This window comes from Ascidia mentula, chromosome 8 (genome assembly GCF_947561715.1).
Source record: "Ascidia mentula chromosome 8, kaAscMent1.1, whole genome shotgun sequence".
NCBI lineage: Eukaryota > Metazoa > Chordata > Ascidiacea > Phlebobranchia > Ascidiidae > Ascidia > Ascidia mentula.
The window spans coordinates 8999968-9012707 of NC_138573.1; the positions used below are offsets into that span (position 1 = coordinate 8999968).

The 12740-nt window shown below is 36.0% G+C and overlaps 3 protein-coding genes across 4 annotated transcripts; 1 reads left to right on the forward strand and 2 right to left on the reverse strand.

Annotated features, from left to right (window-relative positions):
- The first annotated feature begins 549 nt into the window (after positions 1 to 549).
- On the forward strand, positions 550 to 3565 carry LOC145911872 (uromodulin-like). Its single transcript, XM_082999316.1, has 8 exons — positions 550 to 730; positions 1202 to 1395; positions 1816 to 2006; positions 2188 to 2328; positions 2434 to 2556; positions 2752 to 2902; positions 3187 to 3370; positions 3441 to 3565. Exons 1-8 carry the CDS (start codon positions 550 to 552, stop codon positions 3545 to 3547), a joined length of 1272 nt encoding a protein of 423 aa, XP_082855442.1. The 3' UTR covers positions 3548 to 3565.
- Positions 3566 to 3762: 197 nt separating this feature from the next.
- LOC145911714 (uncharacterized) lies at positions 3763 to 8541 on the reverse strand. Of its 2 annotated transcripts, none has more exons than XM_082999134.1 (12): positions 8422 to 8541; positions 8113 to 8364; positions 7024 to 7100; positions 6467 to 6550; positions 6053 to 6221; positions 5541 to 5730; positions 5388 to 5477; positions 5173 to 5299; positions 4929 to 5035; positions 4483 to 4584; positions 4313 to 4357; positions 3763 to 4149 (listed from the first exon to the last, which is right to left on the reverse strand). In XM_082999134.1, exons 2-12 carry the CDS (start codon positions 8251 to 8253, stop codon positions 4124 to 4126), a joined length of 1158 nt encoding a protein of 385 aa, XP_082855260.1. In that variant the 5' UTR covers positions 8254 to 8364; positions 8422 to 8541; the 3' UTR covers positions 3763 to 4123. The 2 variants fall into 2 exon arrangements, with proteins under 2 accessions (XP_082855260.1, XP_082855259.1); XM_082999133.1 differs by having other exon boundaries at positions 6467 to 6562.
- A 1795-nt stretch (positions 8542 to 10336) lies between these two features.
- Positions 10337 to 12273, reverse strand: LOC145912567 (uncharacterized). Its single transcript, XM_083000083.1, has 6 exons — positions 12035 to 12273; positions 11711 to 11901; positions 11444 to 11652; positions 11270 to 11354; positions 10771 to 10907; positions 10337 to 10711 (listed from the first exon to the last, which is right to left on the reverse strand). The coding sequence occupies exons 1-6, from the start codon at positions 12143 to 12145 to the stop codon at positions 10434 to 10436; spliced, it is 1011 nt and encodes a 336-aa protein (XP_082856209.1). The 5' UTR covers positions 12146 to 12273; the 3' UTR covers positions 10337 to 10433.
- Positions 12274 to 12740: the final 467 nt, after the last annotated feature.

The window sequence follows — 12740 nt, forward strand, 5'->3', positions numbered from 1 at the left end:
ACCAAAGAAGAAAGTTGGAGGTGGTGATCAGTTTGTCTCGTCTTTGCTTTAGCGCAAGAAACTGTGCTTGAACAACATTGCCAAGAGAAGTCCCTCAACAATTGTTCGCCATTTGTAAAACAAAAATACTAATTTTCGGAATGTTGGCTCAAAAACTGTATAACTTAATAGTCAGAACATATCTTGTTTTAGTTTTGACAACTGCCGTTCGTATTTGAGTTGCACCGTCGGCCGCACTGGTGCCCAAGGTTTAGCATTCACTAAATTAGAAATCGAATTTGAGTTGTTGACTTAATGCTTATGGGCCAATAAATTTAGCGCGCCTGTGTCTTAATTCACACCACAATTACGGTGTTCCATTGATAAGTTGCCAATCACACCTTCAATGGAAGCTGTGCGGCGCTTGTTTTCTAAACAGATTTACTGAGTCTATGCGATTCACAATTAGAAGAACAGCCGATGCACAAAACCCAGACGCAATGATGCTTATACCGCCATTATCGAATTAATTCATTTGTGACGCAAGAGTAGTAGTAGTAGCAAGTAACCATGTTTCGAATATCTGTCTTACTTGTAGTTATCTCCTGCCAATATTTAGTCTCTCACAGTCTTAAAACTTCGCCGTTTCGTCGGGATGTCAGTTCGCAAGATTTTGATGAAAGCGACATCGTTGAAGTTCCAGAATCCATGCAGTTTGACAACGATTTCCGCGACTTGCTGCAAAACCAAGGTTGACTTGCGTTTCATAGAAGTGCTAATAACTGTTTTTAAAGGAGTTTGTTTTTATTTTAGCTTCGACACAGTGTTTTTTCATAGTTGACTCTTTTACAGCGTAATATACTTTTATGTTTTAAATTATTTGTTGATGACGCTGCATATACTCAATTAACTGTGCCAGAAGAGCATGTAAGTTTGTTGAATATTTTGAATGACCTGATGTATGCGTTTCTGACTCGATAATCGTCACAGTTTTATCGGTAAATAATTTCATTCGAATCAATTAAAACCGATTGTTTTATCTCCCAAACGGTGAAATGCGGTCTCGTTGGAAAAAGAATGCGAGGCCCACATTTTACCAAAAAAAAGGATATCGCAATTAGCAAAACCAAGTTTGGAGATGTTCCTGCCAAACTACAGGCCCCTTTTTCAACTAGGACCAGCCTGCTTCCAAAGTTTACAAGAGTTTTTGTATTTCCAACAGTGCAAGTCACTTGCGATCCCAACAGCATGTGCATAACCATACCAAGAGCATTTTACGAACTTCGTGGATTTTCGAAAGTTGACTTTGGATCTTTGAAGCTTACCACACCCTGCAACCAAAGCTCAGTGAACGGTGATGATATAATGAAGACGATTTGTACAGGTCTCATGACCTGCGGCACAAACATGGCACTGGTAAGCTTATTATCAAAATATTCTTGTGTATTGGCAAGGATTATTGGTTTTGTGTCGTAACAAAATGTTTTAAAAGAGAGGTTTAAAACTGATCAGTAAAATGGTTTGTTTGTGTAAGTATTATAGTGTAGTGACATATATGTTCGGTAAATGCTTATTAAGTGTAAGCACATGTGGTTATCGACACATAAATGGAGTTTATACCGGTAAGAGTAACATACACGGTAATAAATTTTAGGTTAAAAAGAAATATTTTGTTATTATGTTATATGTCACATCTGTACTGCAAAACATTGTTAAAGCAAATTTTCTAGGTTTGTTCACATATTAATGCCTAAGGTACATTGGCATCTTACCCCAAGTTGAATAGCGAGCAACACAACAAGCCTTCTGAAAAAAATGGTATCATTGATGTTTCAGAACTCGACGCATGTTATTTTCCGAAACAAAGTGACATCGTTTGACGTTCAAAACACCCGATATCCTGGGGTGGTGATTGGACAATGGAGCGAACATGTCTTGCCGTGGGAGTGCGTCTATCCGCTTGACTATCTTGTTTCAATAACTTCACAAACTCGACAGGATGATTTTTATTTCTCTCCAATGATGAGGCAAGTCTATTGTTGATATTTAAAGATGAAGAAGATATGCACATGACCTCTAAAGGCCAATATTTACGACAGTATGAAAGTTGTGTAAATTAGATTGTCGCAGGTTCCACTTAAGTGTTTTACTACTGTAGACATCTTACTGCACCCGTCTGACTTTTATGGACTGTCGTTTGCTTTGCAGTCAAATCAGGACCATTATGATTGACACCAGCAGCTTCTCAGGTATTGGGCACGGCGAGTTCCCTGTCGGTATGTTTCTGTTCAAGTCTTCTTCCTATGATTCAGTACACTCCGAGCCTCCAGAATATTCGATGAATTCCAGGTACAAATTATAGATTTTTAATTCCATTGAACATTAGTTTTCTAGAGAAATTGTTGCCGGGTCAAAATTATTGTTTGAATTGTTGTAAACAAAAAACGTTTTTAGGTTGTATGTTGGAATCTCTTTGTTAGAAGGTCCGAACGTTGCCGTTATCGAAGTGGAAAGATGTTGGTCGACTCCTACTAATAACACAGAAGACGATTCTAACTTGCAACTTATCCAGAACTAGTTAGTCTAAAATTTACAGTTGCATTATTTTCAGTTATATGCAAGTTTTAAACTACATGAAACACACTGTTTTAAAATATCCAACACTTCGTCAGGCCCACCAATCTTTGTACCTTCAATCACGTTTACACAAACTTTGCTGCCGACCTTGCTTTTTGAACGTTTCTCATTATATTTATATTTTTATATTTTAAGTTGTCCAATTGATATCATCGATGTGGAGACAAAAAGCACGTCTCGTCATTTCCGATTTAATTCGGAAATTTTCAGGTTTCCATCAAGTCCTAGAGTCTACCTTCATTGCTTCGTCACCGTATGCTTCTCTGATCGCCAGTTTTGCAACAAGGTTGCTATTCCCTATATTTAACAAGATAGTGCTAGTTTTAATTCATTCGTCTACACAATTGCACTTTTCATCTAAACAGCTTTAGATGTTTCTGTTTGATATATTTTTGTTCCTGTCAGAAGCCAACGGGGTCATGGCCCCTCCCAAGTTTCTAAGATAAAAAGTTCGAAATATACACTTTGTGGGTATATTTTTATTAAAATACTTCCTTTCACTTTTAAAACATTTGGCCCCCACGAAATGCCGCGCCACCGATTATATTCAGTTTGCATATTTACGAACAGGTCTCACAGTGCAATGGCGCGAGCAGGAAGCGTCGGTCAATAAACAATGAAAAAGGTTTCCGCGAAACTATTCTGTCAGTCGGACCAATATACGTTTCTGATGCTGCAAACGATGATGGAGTGGAAAAAATTAAACTAGAAGAATCTTTTACTTCAGGGGTAGAAGGAAACTTATGGCTTGGAAGTGAGAACTTGCTTTTCGCTAGGAAATCTTATCGAAAGAGATCAAAAATTTAAATTGTTTTGTTTTACAGATAGAAAAAGCCTTATCTACATTCTCGTAGTGTTTGGAGTGACGTCTCTTTGTGCAATTATCGCTGTCATTGTACTGGTTTCTCGTCGTTATCGGCGTAGAATGTGAAAAGTTTGTTCGTCGCGAATTGTCATAGATTTATGCACTTACGGCTTTCGCCATATTTCCTGTACCAATGTGCCTCATGCATGATACGATTGTGCTTTGTTATACTTATTTCTCAATAAACTGTTCAAAAAAGATGATGACGAAATCGATTTATGTCATTTACGCATAGTAACATAATAGATGATTTTACACAAAAGTACCAAAGGCATTTTTTTTAATTTTACAACATTTAGAATAATCAAAACACAAGACGAAATTGCAAAGGTCAACAAATAAATAAGAGCACGATGTTTTTGCACGATGACGCAACTGTAGGTTTGAAAAGCTGCTTTTTGCAACAACTAAACTTAGCAATACGATTTGGGTGCTAACCTATGTATAGGCCGTTCATAGAATGCAATTCTGAATTTAATGTGAAGACAGATTCACAACTTCGACTATTAACGGATAAGTGAAGTGAAACCACAAATAAAACTATAGACAAATAAAATAGGGGATCGAATGTGTACATTGAAGAAAGTTGCCTTCTTGAAAAACCGCTTGCTGAGGATACTAGAAAAATCCAGTATATTCGCTTCAACTTCCATTTGTTTCGTTTCCGCCTGTGCGCAACAATGTCCAATTTAGAAATTTATCGCCAAATGCATAGTTTAAGAGGTCGGTTCTTGCAAACTTTCACCCAAAAAATAAATGTTTGGAAGATTCTGGTGTCATTTTTTTTTGTAAACATTATTCTGCGATCAAGCCAAAATATTATTATTTTACCTTGTGTGTTGGAAAACGTGGTACCCAGTCTGTCCAGTGAGATACCTGTCAGTATAAGAAACAAAAAATAGTCATAAAAATAGGTTTGCATGATGACAACATGCTTGACAAAATACTTTTACTGTTACAGAAACACCAACATTTTTGTTACATCGCAGTGTGGTTCTTACCGTAATAAATGAAAATTATGACAGTAGCTAGAAACAGAGCGACCACGAGGACAATCCCAAGTGACATCAATAGACGACAACACAAAAATTCACCTTCTTCATCTGCAGACAAGAACACAAATACATGTTAAACTCGTATTCAGGTTTAATCAAAATCATTAATACTCTATTGCTTGGATTAGTTAAACAAACAAGCCACAGACTACAAATAAGCTTGGTTAATCTACCAGTCTATCGTTTGGGCTGTAATGTATTTGTTTTGCAGCGAATTTTTCAAAACATTTGGTATCTTTTAGTCAAGCGTTTACCAAAAGTTGTGAGTTTATATTTCAAGACTCATTTCAAAAGTAAAAAAGATTACATTGTTTTTTTAATTCCATAACATTACAAAAGAAAAAAACATTTAGCGTGGACCTAAAATGCGCTCAATGTGTTATGTAACTTACGGGAAGGCTTTTCCTGTGTGCAATCGATAATTTCTTCTTCAACTTGATGGATGTTTCCATTCGTCTGTTTCGGTGCGGAAATGTAAACCGACTTGTTGATTGTTTGCCTTTAAAACAACATCATTTACAGACTTCGTAAGTAACATTTGTCGAATGCGTGTTGTGACAAAAAGAGCATGAAAAGCTCAACTTTCACTGATCATGGAAAGTAAACTGGGGCAAATTACACATTTTGTGCGATTACGTTTTTCGTTCGTCCACCGATTCATCATCCCATTCTTCGTCATCTGTCGGTTCGAGTGACGTCACAGACGGCTTATTCGTGTTGTTGTTGACTGGCGGTGATGGTTTGCCGTTTTGCTGCGACTTTTCTGAAAAAGCAGTTTTTTTAACAAGGAGTAACACTAGATTTCTTAAAGTGACTTAATTTCAATGCAAACTATTGCGCGAAGAACTCACCAACACCATTCGTTCTTGTCTCATTGGATTGATAATTGTCATAAAAACTTGCGGAATTGTGAGTAATAGGCTGCATTTCTACGGCAACAGCTACACAAGAAAGAAATATGTGATGTAATAGCTCGTAATTTATCAAAGATAACAAAAACCTACATGCTTTTTGTACGCTTTTGTTTACTACACTGTAGGTTGGGAACGGTGATTCCTTTTGACTTGACAGGCGAGATTTTCGGTAAGGGAGTGTTTCCATGGAAACATACGTTCCGTTGACATCTTGCTGTGGGGGTTCATCCGGAATTTCATCGTAATCGGGGATTTCATCATCTACTGCCAAGGATGCATTCTACATCGTTTCAAAAAATTATGATAGAGAGACGAACCAATTCATTTTTAGTTACATAATTAAGTGACGTGTGTTTGTTTTGCACAAAAGTACAGTTGTAAAAGTGTACGTCATTACTAAGCGCGTAGGTGGTGTACTATTCACAGGGAGTGTTAAGAACGGTTGTAACATCCGTGTTCGGGTTTACCTTCCTGACTTGCTACACATGATTTAGTATCTTTTTTGGCTTAACTCCGTGGACATACGTGTATGCAGAATGCACAGTGTATTTAGATACTTGATCATTTATTCGATATCATAAAAATTGTCTTTTTAAACTTACATGTTGAAACTCATCTTCGCTTGGCACTTCGTCGTAATCTGATTCAGAATGTCCGACAAAAACACTCCTCATTACATATTCATCTTGAGGAGGGGGTGAGTTAACTGGTGGGGGGGGAAAGGGAATTTCCTCACCGAGTGTAAAGCGTTTGTTGTCGTAGCCGCTATTCCTTGAACAAATAGTAGACAGATTTGTTCCAGAACGATTGTCGTAAGGCGTTACTTCTTATAAAGCGGGTCACGATGTATTTCAACTATTCATTTTTCTTTCATTCAGCATTCTGCAAACTGCAATCGTTTGTGACGCAATAGGCAGCACGATTATGACGGCATTGAACACAGCCAGGGGTGTCGCGGCGCCTTTTAAATGTCAGGAAAATACCAAACCGCGTGTGTTAAAAAAAGTATTGTTTACCTGGAATCGCTGTGAGAATCGACCTCTTCCGGATGTGACGTCATTGTGCGTTGGTCGCTTGTAGTTGATCTGTCCTCTTTACGCCTGCGCGAACGGCTTCTCTCATCAAAGCAGGTATTATTGATACACATATAATATATAATGATATTTATATTGTTACTTATTGCAAATATTTGGACCCGGGTCATACAATGTTTAACTTGGTAAAAGGCAGATTAAAAGTATTTGATAGGTTGAAGTCAAAATAAGCATCGTATAATTTTACATCATCTAATATTCAGTTGTAATTCTGGTTGTAAACTGATACCTCAGAGACACTCTGTCCTCTTTACGCCTGCGCGAACGGCTTCTCTCATCAAAGCAGGTATTATTGATACACATATAATATATAATGATATTTATATTGTTACTTATTGCAAATATTTGGACCCGGGTCATACAATGTTTAACTTGGTAAAAGGCAGATTAAAAGTATTTGATAGGTTGAAGTCAAAATAAGCATCGTATAATTTTACATCATCTAATATTCAGTTGTAATTCTGGTTGTAAACTGTTACCTCAGAGACACTCTGCTTGTTGTTGCGCTGTATTCTGTCTTCGTGGGTCCATCAACCGCTACACGTCCTTTGTTATTCTATTAAAAAAAACGGGGACTGTTTTTTTGCAGTTATTACAATGCCACACAACCCGACTCAAACAAACTGTAGTTCAATTTAAACACGTGTAATTCCAGCCTAGCGAAATCGTATTTAAAATAGTTGAGTCAAGAAAACATTTCTTGCGAATCAGTTTTTCTGTTTATTTTAACACGTTCCTGTAGAAAGCGTGTGTAAAGTCACAAACTAGCCCAAAGAACTCTGCATCAATAGACCTACCAATGATTCTACTCTACTAACAATCCCTCAGGACATTAAATCGCCAAAGTGCCATGTCTAAAGTGCTTATCGCGCACATTTAAATTTAACTGAGCGTACATATACATCCTGGAAATAGGTTGTCACTCTCAACAACCTGTGTTGTGGTGACGTCACTACAGGAAAAAGTCGCTTTGGATTTCTAGACCATGTTGTCCTGATAGCACACTTTATGAATGACGCGTTTAACAAATGATGTACGTGCGATATAACACGCCTTGGTGTAGATTGCAAGATACAAAATAACGTTATTCATATCCCTAAGAACTTTGGGTCACACTACATTAAATATTTCAACTGCATTGTGGCTATTCATAATATTTACAATGGAATTTATTTGAGTTCTGCAATCTGGCGTGACAAAATAAAGTACGCCAAATATTCGGAAATGGGGCAAAATCTATATGCTGTATCTGGGTGTATGCAGAATATATAGTTTTATATATATATCGTACTTATATTCACTATAGTAACGTGATGCCAACCTAAAAAAAATCTTATGACTGTATAAGAGCAGGTTTTATTCGAACAAAGCATTAGGGACTCGCCTTGACCGTCTGTTTACAGACAAAACTTCCCACAGAAAGCATCTGCTATTTCGTTTACGGTATTGAGGTAGGTGACAGACAAACGGAAATTATTGTGTCATTTAGTCGACACCTGAAATATTCTCACAGCCCTCTGTGTTGATATATTCTGTAATCTGTGTCTCCAACGTGACTAAGTACTTACTTTCTGGCTGTTGTGTTGTGGTGTTGAATTGGAATGAGAAGCATTTGGTTCGTTTTTTAACTCCTTGAGTTCTTTATAAATATCATCAAGTTCGGATAAAGCAAGATCCAGTTGCTGGGTCGAAGCTTCAGCCGAAGTCATTTTGAGGGTTCAAAATGTTGATCCGCCAAATTTTAGCTCCAGCCTTATTAGAAAGATTTCATTTAGCACAAATATCAAATGTTGGCTCCTGATGTTGCAAACCTGATGTAGCTAAAAACATCGAATGTGTTGGTTTACAGCCAAAAAACGAAAACCTCACCAACTCACATGTGGTTACGTTCATTTAATGAAAGTTACCCTTCGCTGCAATAGCTGCATCATCTAACCTTTAAGCTGACGTGATCTCGTTGGCAAGCTGATGGCACCTGATGGTTTAACGGATTTTGTGACGTATATGCGAACATGTGTTGCGTCTGATGACCATAAATAATCGCAGCGTATTCAGCAATACATGCAAGCGCCCACGCTGTCATATACTGTAGATACCTGGCGACTTGGTCTATTTGTTGTTTCTAAGGCGACTAAACCACTTCCCTGACACCTAACGTCACAGCTAGCACTTCCCTTTACTGTAGTGACCTACAGGTGTGCTGCTTTAAACTTTGAGCAGACAGCATAGTTTATCTATCTTGGGCGCTTTGTATTGTTGTAACTTTTAAAGTAATGCGCAAAGGAAACATAAACATTTGAGCCAGCAAAAAACACTAACATTCCTGTTTTCTTTGGACGTGTGAAATGCACATAATTTAGCTGTAAATGGCTATTGTATTTATTAATAGCCAACACAACCGCACCATAAAGTCGTTGCCGCGAGGATATTACACTCCGTCTACGTCACTGCGTAACTGCAACGCATAATGATAAAAACGACCGCATGATATAAAACTCCGGATGCAGTTTCACAAACGTACAGTATACGCGCGTATTAATAGAATTTTATTATTCACCGACCCTCAAATGTCAGTTGACACATGTTTGTAGCGACACAAACCAGCACAACATGAGATAAAAGAGACTCTAAATCATACGTTATTGCATGCGACGTGTGCTAATCCAATGTAATAATTACCGTTGGTGATAGTCAACCAAAATGTTTCGGTTGCATCATGTTGTAATAAACATAAAAATTCTTTGACATACCTAAACCTAATCAAACTCTAAACATTTTACTAAAAATGTCTTCAAATCAAATACAAAGTAAAAACGTTGCTTTACAGACCTACCCTTACTTTATTGCAAAAACTTGGAAAACTCTTATTCTTTAATATAAGCGTATAGCAGGTAAACATATCTCTTTTCAATCATACTATGGCGTTCTGTCAAACAAGAAAAAAAAATTATTGGTAATTTTTTGTATTGGTTGATTTGAAGTTGAACTAAGTTATAAGCGGCACCGGAACAACAAATTAGCATTCCGCTCGTCGGGGAGGAATCTGAAGAGAAAACTTCAGTTGATCAAAATTGATCGAAATAGTCAAAAAATAACATTTTTCTTTTGCACATGTAGGTTTTTTTTCTGTATACGATGTTTTTACCAGAAAGCTTGAATTTAAATTATAAAAACAATGGTAGCGGAAGCGAAAAGCGTACAAATTCGTTTTTCTTGTATTTTGCATTTTCACTCAAACTTTGTTTTAAGTCTAAATTTGCTCTTTTATGCCCTGAGCCATAGTTTAAAGTACGCGTAACTAATCTAATGCAGTTTGTCAAACGACTACCTAATTTTGCACGATTTCGGAAGAATAATCGCCTTCTTAACCATTGACAAGATTCCTTCTTCCACCAATTGGGCTTGGATCTATACACGCACGCACGTTACAAGCAAAGATCAACGCCACGCACTCATGGTATTGTGGAACGCGAGGTATGTTGCCTTCGTAACCGTATATTTTGAGAATGACGCCTATTATTGGCAAAAAGTCAAGGGGTCGATCCACACTTTTGACGCAACTGCTTTCACCTAATGTGACGTTTATTGCAAGATTACACGAAAAACTTTTCTGTTTTTCCATTTTCTTTAAGAAAATTCTGCATCATTTTCTTTGTTGTTGTATCAGCGAAATCATGCGAGCATGGTTAAAATCTTTGCCATGTCCTGTTTATAAATCACATCATATATCTACAAGATTTTTTCAAACTTTTTCAGTTTCACGACACAGTATATCATAATTTTTTACTTATCATTAATTTAATTCCCCAATACCACAAAATAAGTACATCAGCATTACTTGTAGCAATATCAAAAGTAAAAGGTAATTGTCCAACAATTGCACTGTTTTTTATTGCCACATGTTTAAAAGTTTATCACTGATGATTATAAACTTCTGCATAAACAACTGAACAACATAAGTTACAAATTTTGAAAATTTGGCAGATGCTTTAGAAAACTGCTGCAACAAAATGGCCGTGTTTTTTGTTAGAATTTTGTTCACATCATTTAACTTCTGGTTAAAAGCTTCGCAGTTCACATTGGATTGAAGGCTTTCATCCTGACAATAAATGAACATCCCAATGCCTATTGCCAGAAGTACAATGATGAATATCATCAACAATGTCCCTGCAATAAACATTTAATATATATTACTTTGTACAGAACTTATGTTTTTATTTTTATACCTTTTCCAAGCACGTTGGACTGTGCACTTTTCTTTACACTTTCTGTTTCAAGGTTATTTTGGGTAACATCTAACTCTTCTACATGGCCTTCAGTTTTGTTTGCATTTTGTTGCCTTTGCTGTTCCATCCATTGTTTCCTTTACGTGATATCACAAAGTATAAAAAAAACCTTGTTTATATTTTAAACCATCAGTAAAATTTTGGTAATAGGTGTCCTGTGTGACCTTAGTGATTATGCAAAGTTTTTTATTCTTTATATAGATTTTTGAACCTGATTTATTCAGGCATTTAATAATATTAAATTATTAAATGCTGACCACTATTAGGAAATAAAGGCAAAAAACATTATACAATCAATCATCAAATATATTTATGTATGTTAACATGTGTTTCGACCTTACATCAGGGTTGTTGCAAACTAAGGGTCATGACCAAACCTAACTTTTGAAATTTTTCCCCAAAAAATGATAACTAACAAATTAATTTAGAAATTTCCAACCTTTTCTGTTCTTTTTCTAATCTTTTTTCCATCTTTTTGGCCTCAGCAAGCTTTTGCTCTTCTTTTTTTAAAGCTGCTTCTTTTTCTATGTGCATAAAGAAGTTGAAAATACAAATACATTCTTGTAAAACAGTGAGATTTTTACAAATATTGAAATAATAGATTCAAACAAACCTCTTCTTAGGGTTAACATTTTTTGTCTTTCCCGTTCTTGGTTAGAAGCAACCACTTTCATGGCAGCAACAACATTAATTGCACATTGTCTACATTGCTTATCTTCCAGACAATCACCAACAACTTTGGAAAATTCGGCATCAAGTGGATTGTCTTTGAGATCCAGCCATTTTAATGAACGCAAATGGCAAAACGACACAGGAAGAATCCTATAAAACACATTGCGTATAAAGAAAGATGTGTGTCTGAATTTAAAATTAAACTTACGTCAGCTTATTGTTATAAAGGTCAAGATGTTGCAAGTTTTCAAGTTTGCCAAAATCATTAGGAAGCTCCTTTAGTTGGTTTTTACTGAGATCCAATTTGATCAGATGCTTTAGCATATTGCAAAAAATATCAGGGAGAATGGTGAGTTGATTACAAGATAAATCCACAGTGTTGGCCTTTGTAACTGCTGCCTGGTGACAATTGTAGTTCAGTTATCCTTGTTATTGATATAAAAATATGGGTGCATTTAAAAATCTGGTCTGTACTATAAGTATTACAGCAGTGTGACATTATATATGTAGATAGGTATTTATTTTAACTCACAATTTCTTTCACTGGAACTTTACTCAATCCCATCATGCTAATGTCCATTTCATTGCCATCTGTTCTTTTCTTCAGTTCTTTGGATGTAAGGGATTTTTCTGAGGCAACCATTTTGCATCACAATGATTTAACAGACAACAGCTTAAACAGTATTTGTCAAGGACTAAAAACAGGGAAACTTTATGAGAATGGAACACAGTGCATTGTACTTAAAAATGATGATTGTTGTAGTTATAATTGAAAACTGACTTTATCCAATGATGACCTCTTGCAATATTTTAAATTATGCAAGAAAATATAACAACTACAAAAAAACCAAAACAAATTATCCAAAGTGTATAGAAAAGTCTTGGATATATAGGTGGCAAATTTTGTACTTGTTCAACCTTCCACAGATAACTATTTTAACAATAATTTTTTAAACATAGGTATTACTAGTGTTGCACTCATAAGCACATAAACAGATTGATGAAAAAAATTTGCTTTCCAATTGAGCAACACAAGTATTGACAAAATTATATGAACAAAAAACACATATGAACAAAACAGTACTAAATATTTTACATTGTATTATACATACACCTTCAAAAAAAATGAAAATCACTGTTGGCACAGTCTACTCACAACATAACTTACAAATAACAGGCAGTAGTACATTAGGTCAACTTTAAACTGAGAAACATTTGATACCATAGTGCTTTTTACA

Excerpts from the sequence above, each read along its gene's own strand:
- LOC145911872 (XM_082999316.1), top strand. The coding sequence starts at position 550 with ATGTTTCGAATATCTGTCTTACTTGTAGTTATCTCCTGCCAATATTTA. Across the intron at positions 2,557-2,751 it reads TTGCAACTTATCCAGAACTA|TTGTCCAATTGATATCATCG; the intron begins GTTAGTCTAAAA and ends TTATATTTTAAG. Across the intron at positions 2,903-3,186 it reads ATCGCCAGTTTTGCAACAAG|GTCTCACAGTGCAATGGCGC; the intron begins GTTGCTATTCCC and ends ATTTACGAACAG.
- LOC145912567 (XM_083000083.1), bottom strand. The coding sequence starts at position 12,145 with ATGGTTGCCTCAGAAAAATCCCTTACATCCAAAGAACTGAAGAAAAGA. Across the intron at positions 11,653-11,710 it reads CTTTATAACAATAAGCTGAC|GATTCTTCCTGTGTCGTTTT; the intron begins GTAAGTTTAATT and ends TGTGTTTTATAG. Across the intron at positions 10,908-11,269 it reads TTAGAAAAAGAACAGAAAAG|GAAACAATGGATGGAACAGC; the intron begins GTTGGAAATTTC and ends TATCACGTAAAG.
- LOC145911714 (XM_082999133.1), bottom strand. The coding sequence starts at position 8,253 with ATGACTTCGGCTGAAGCTTCGACCCAGCAACTGGATCTTGCTTTATCC. Across the intron at positions 6,222-6,466 it reads GATTCTCACAGCGATTCCAG|GAATAGCGGCTACGACAACA; the intron begins GTAAACAATACT and ends TATTTGTTCAAG. Across the intron at positions 4,585-4,928 it reads CACACAGGAAAAGCCTTCCC|ATGAAGAAGGTGAATTTTTG; the intron begins GTAAGTTACATA and ends TCTTGTCTGCAG.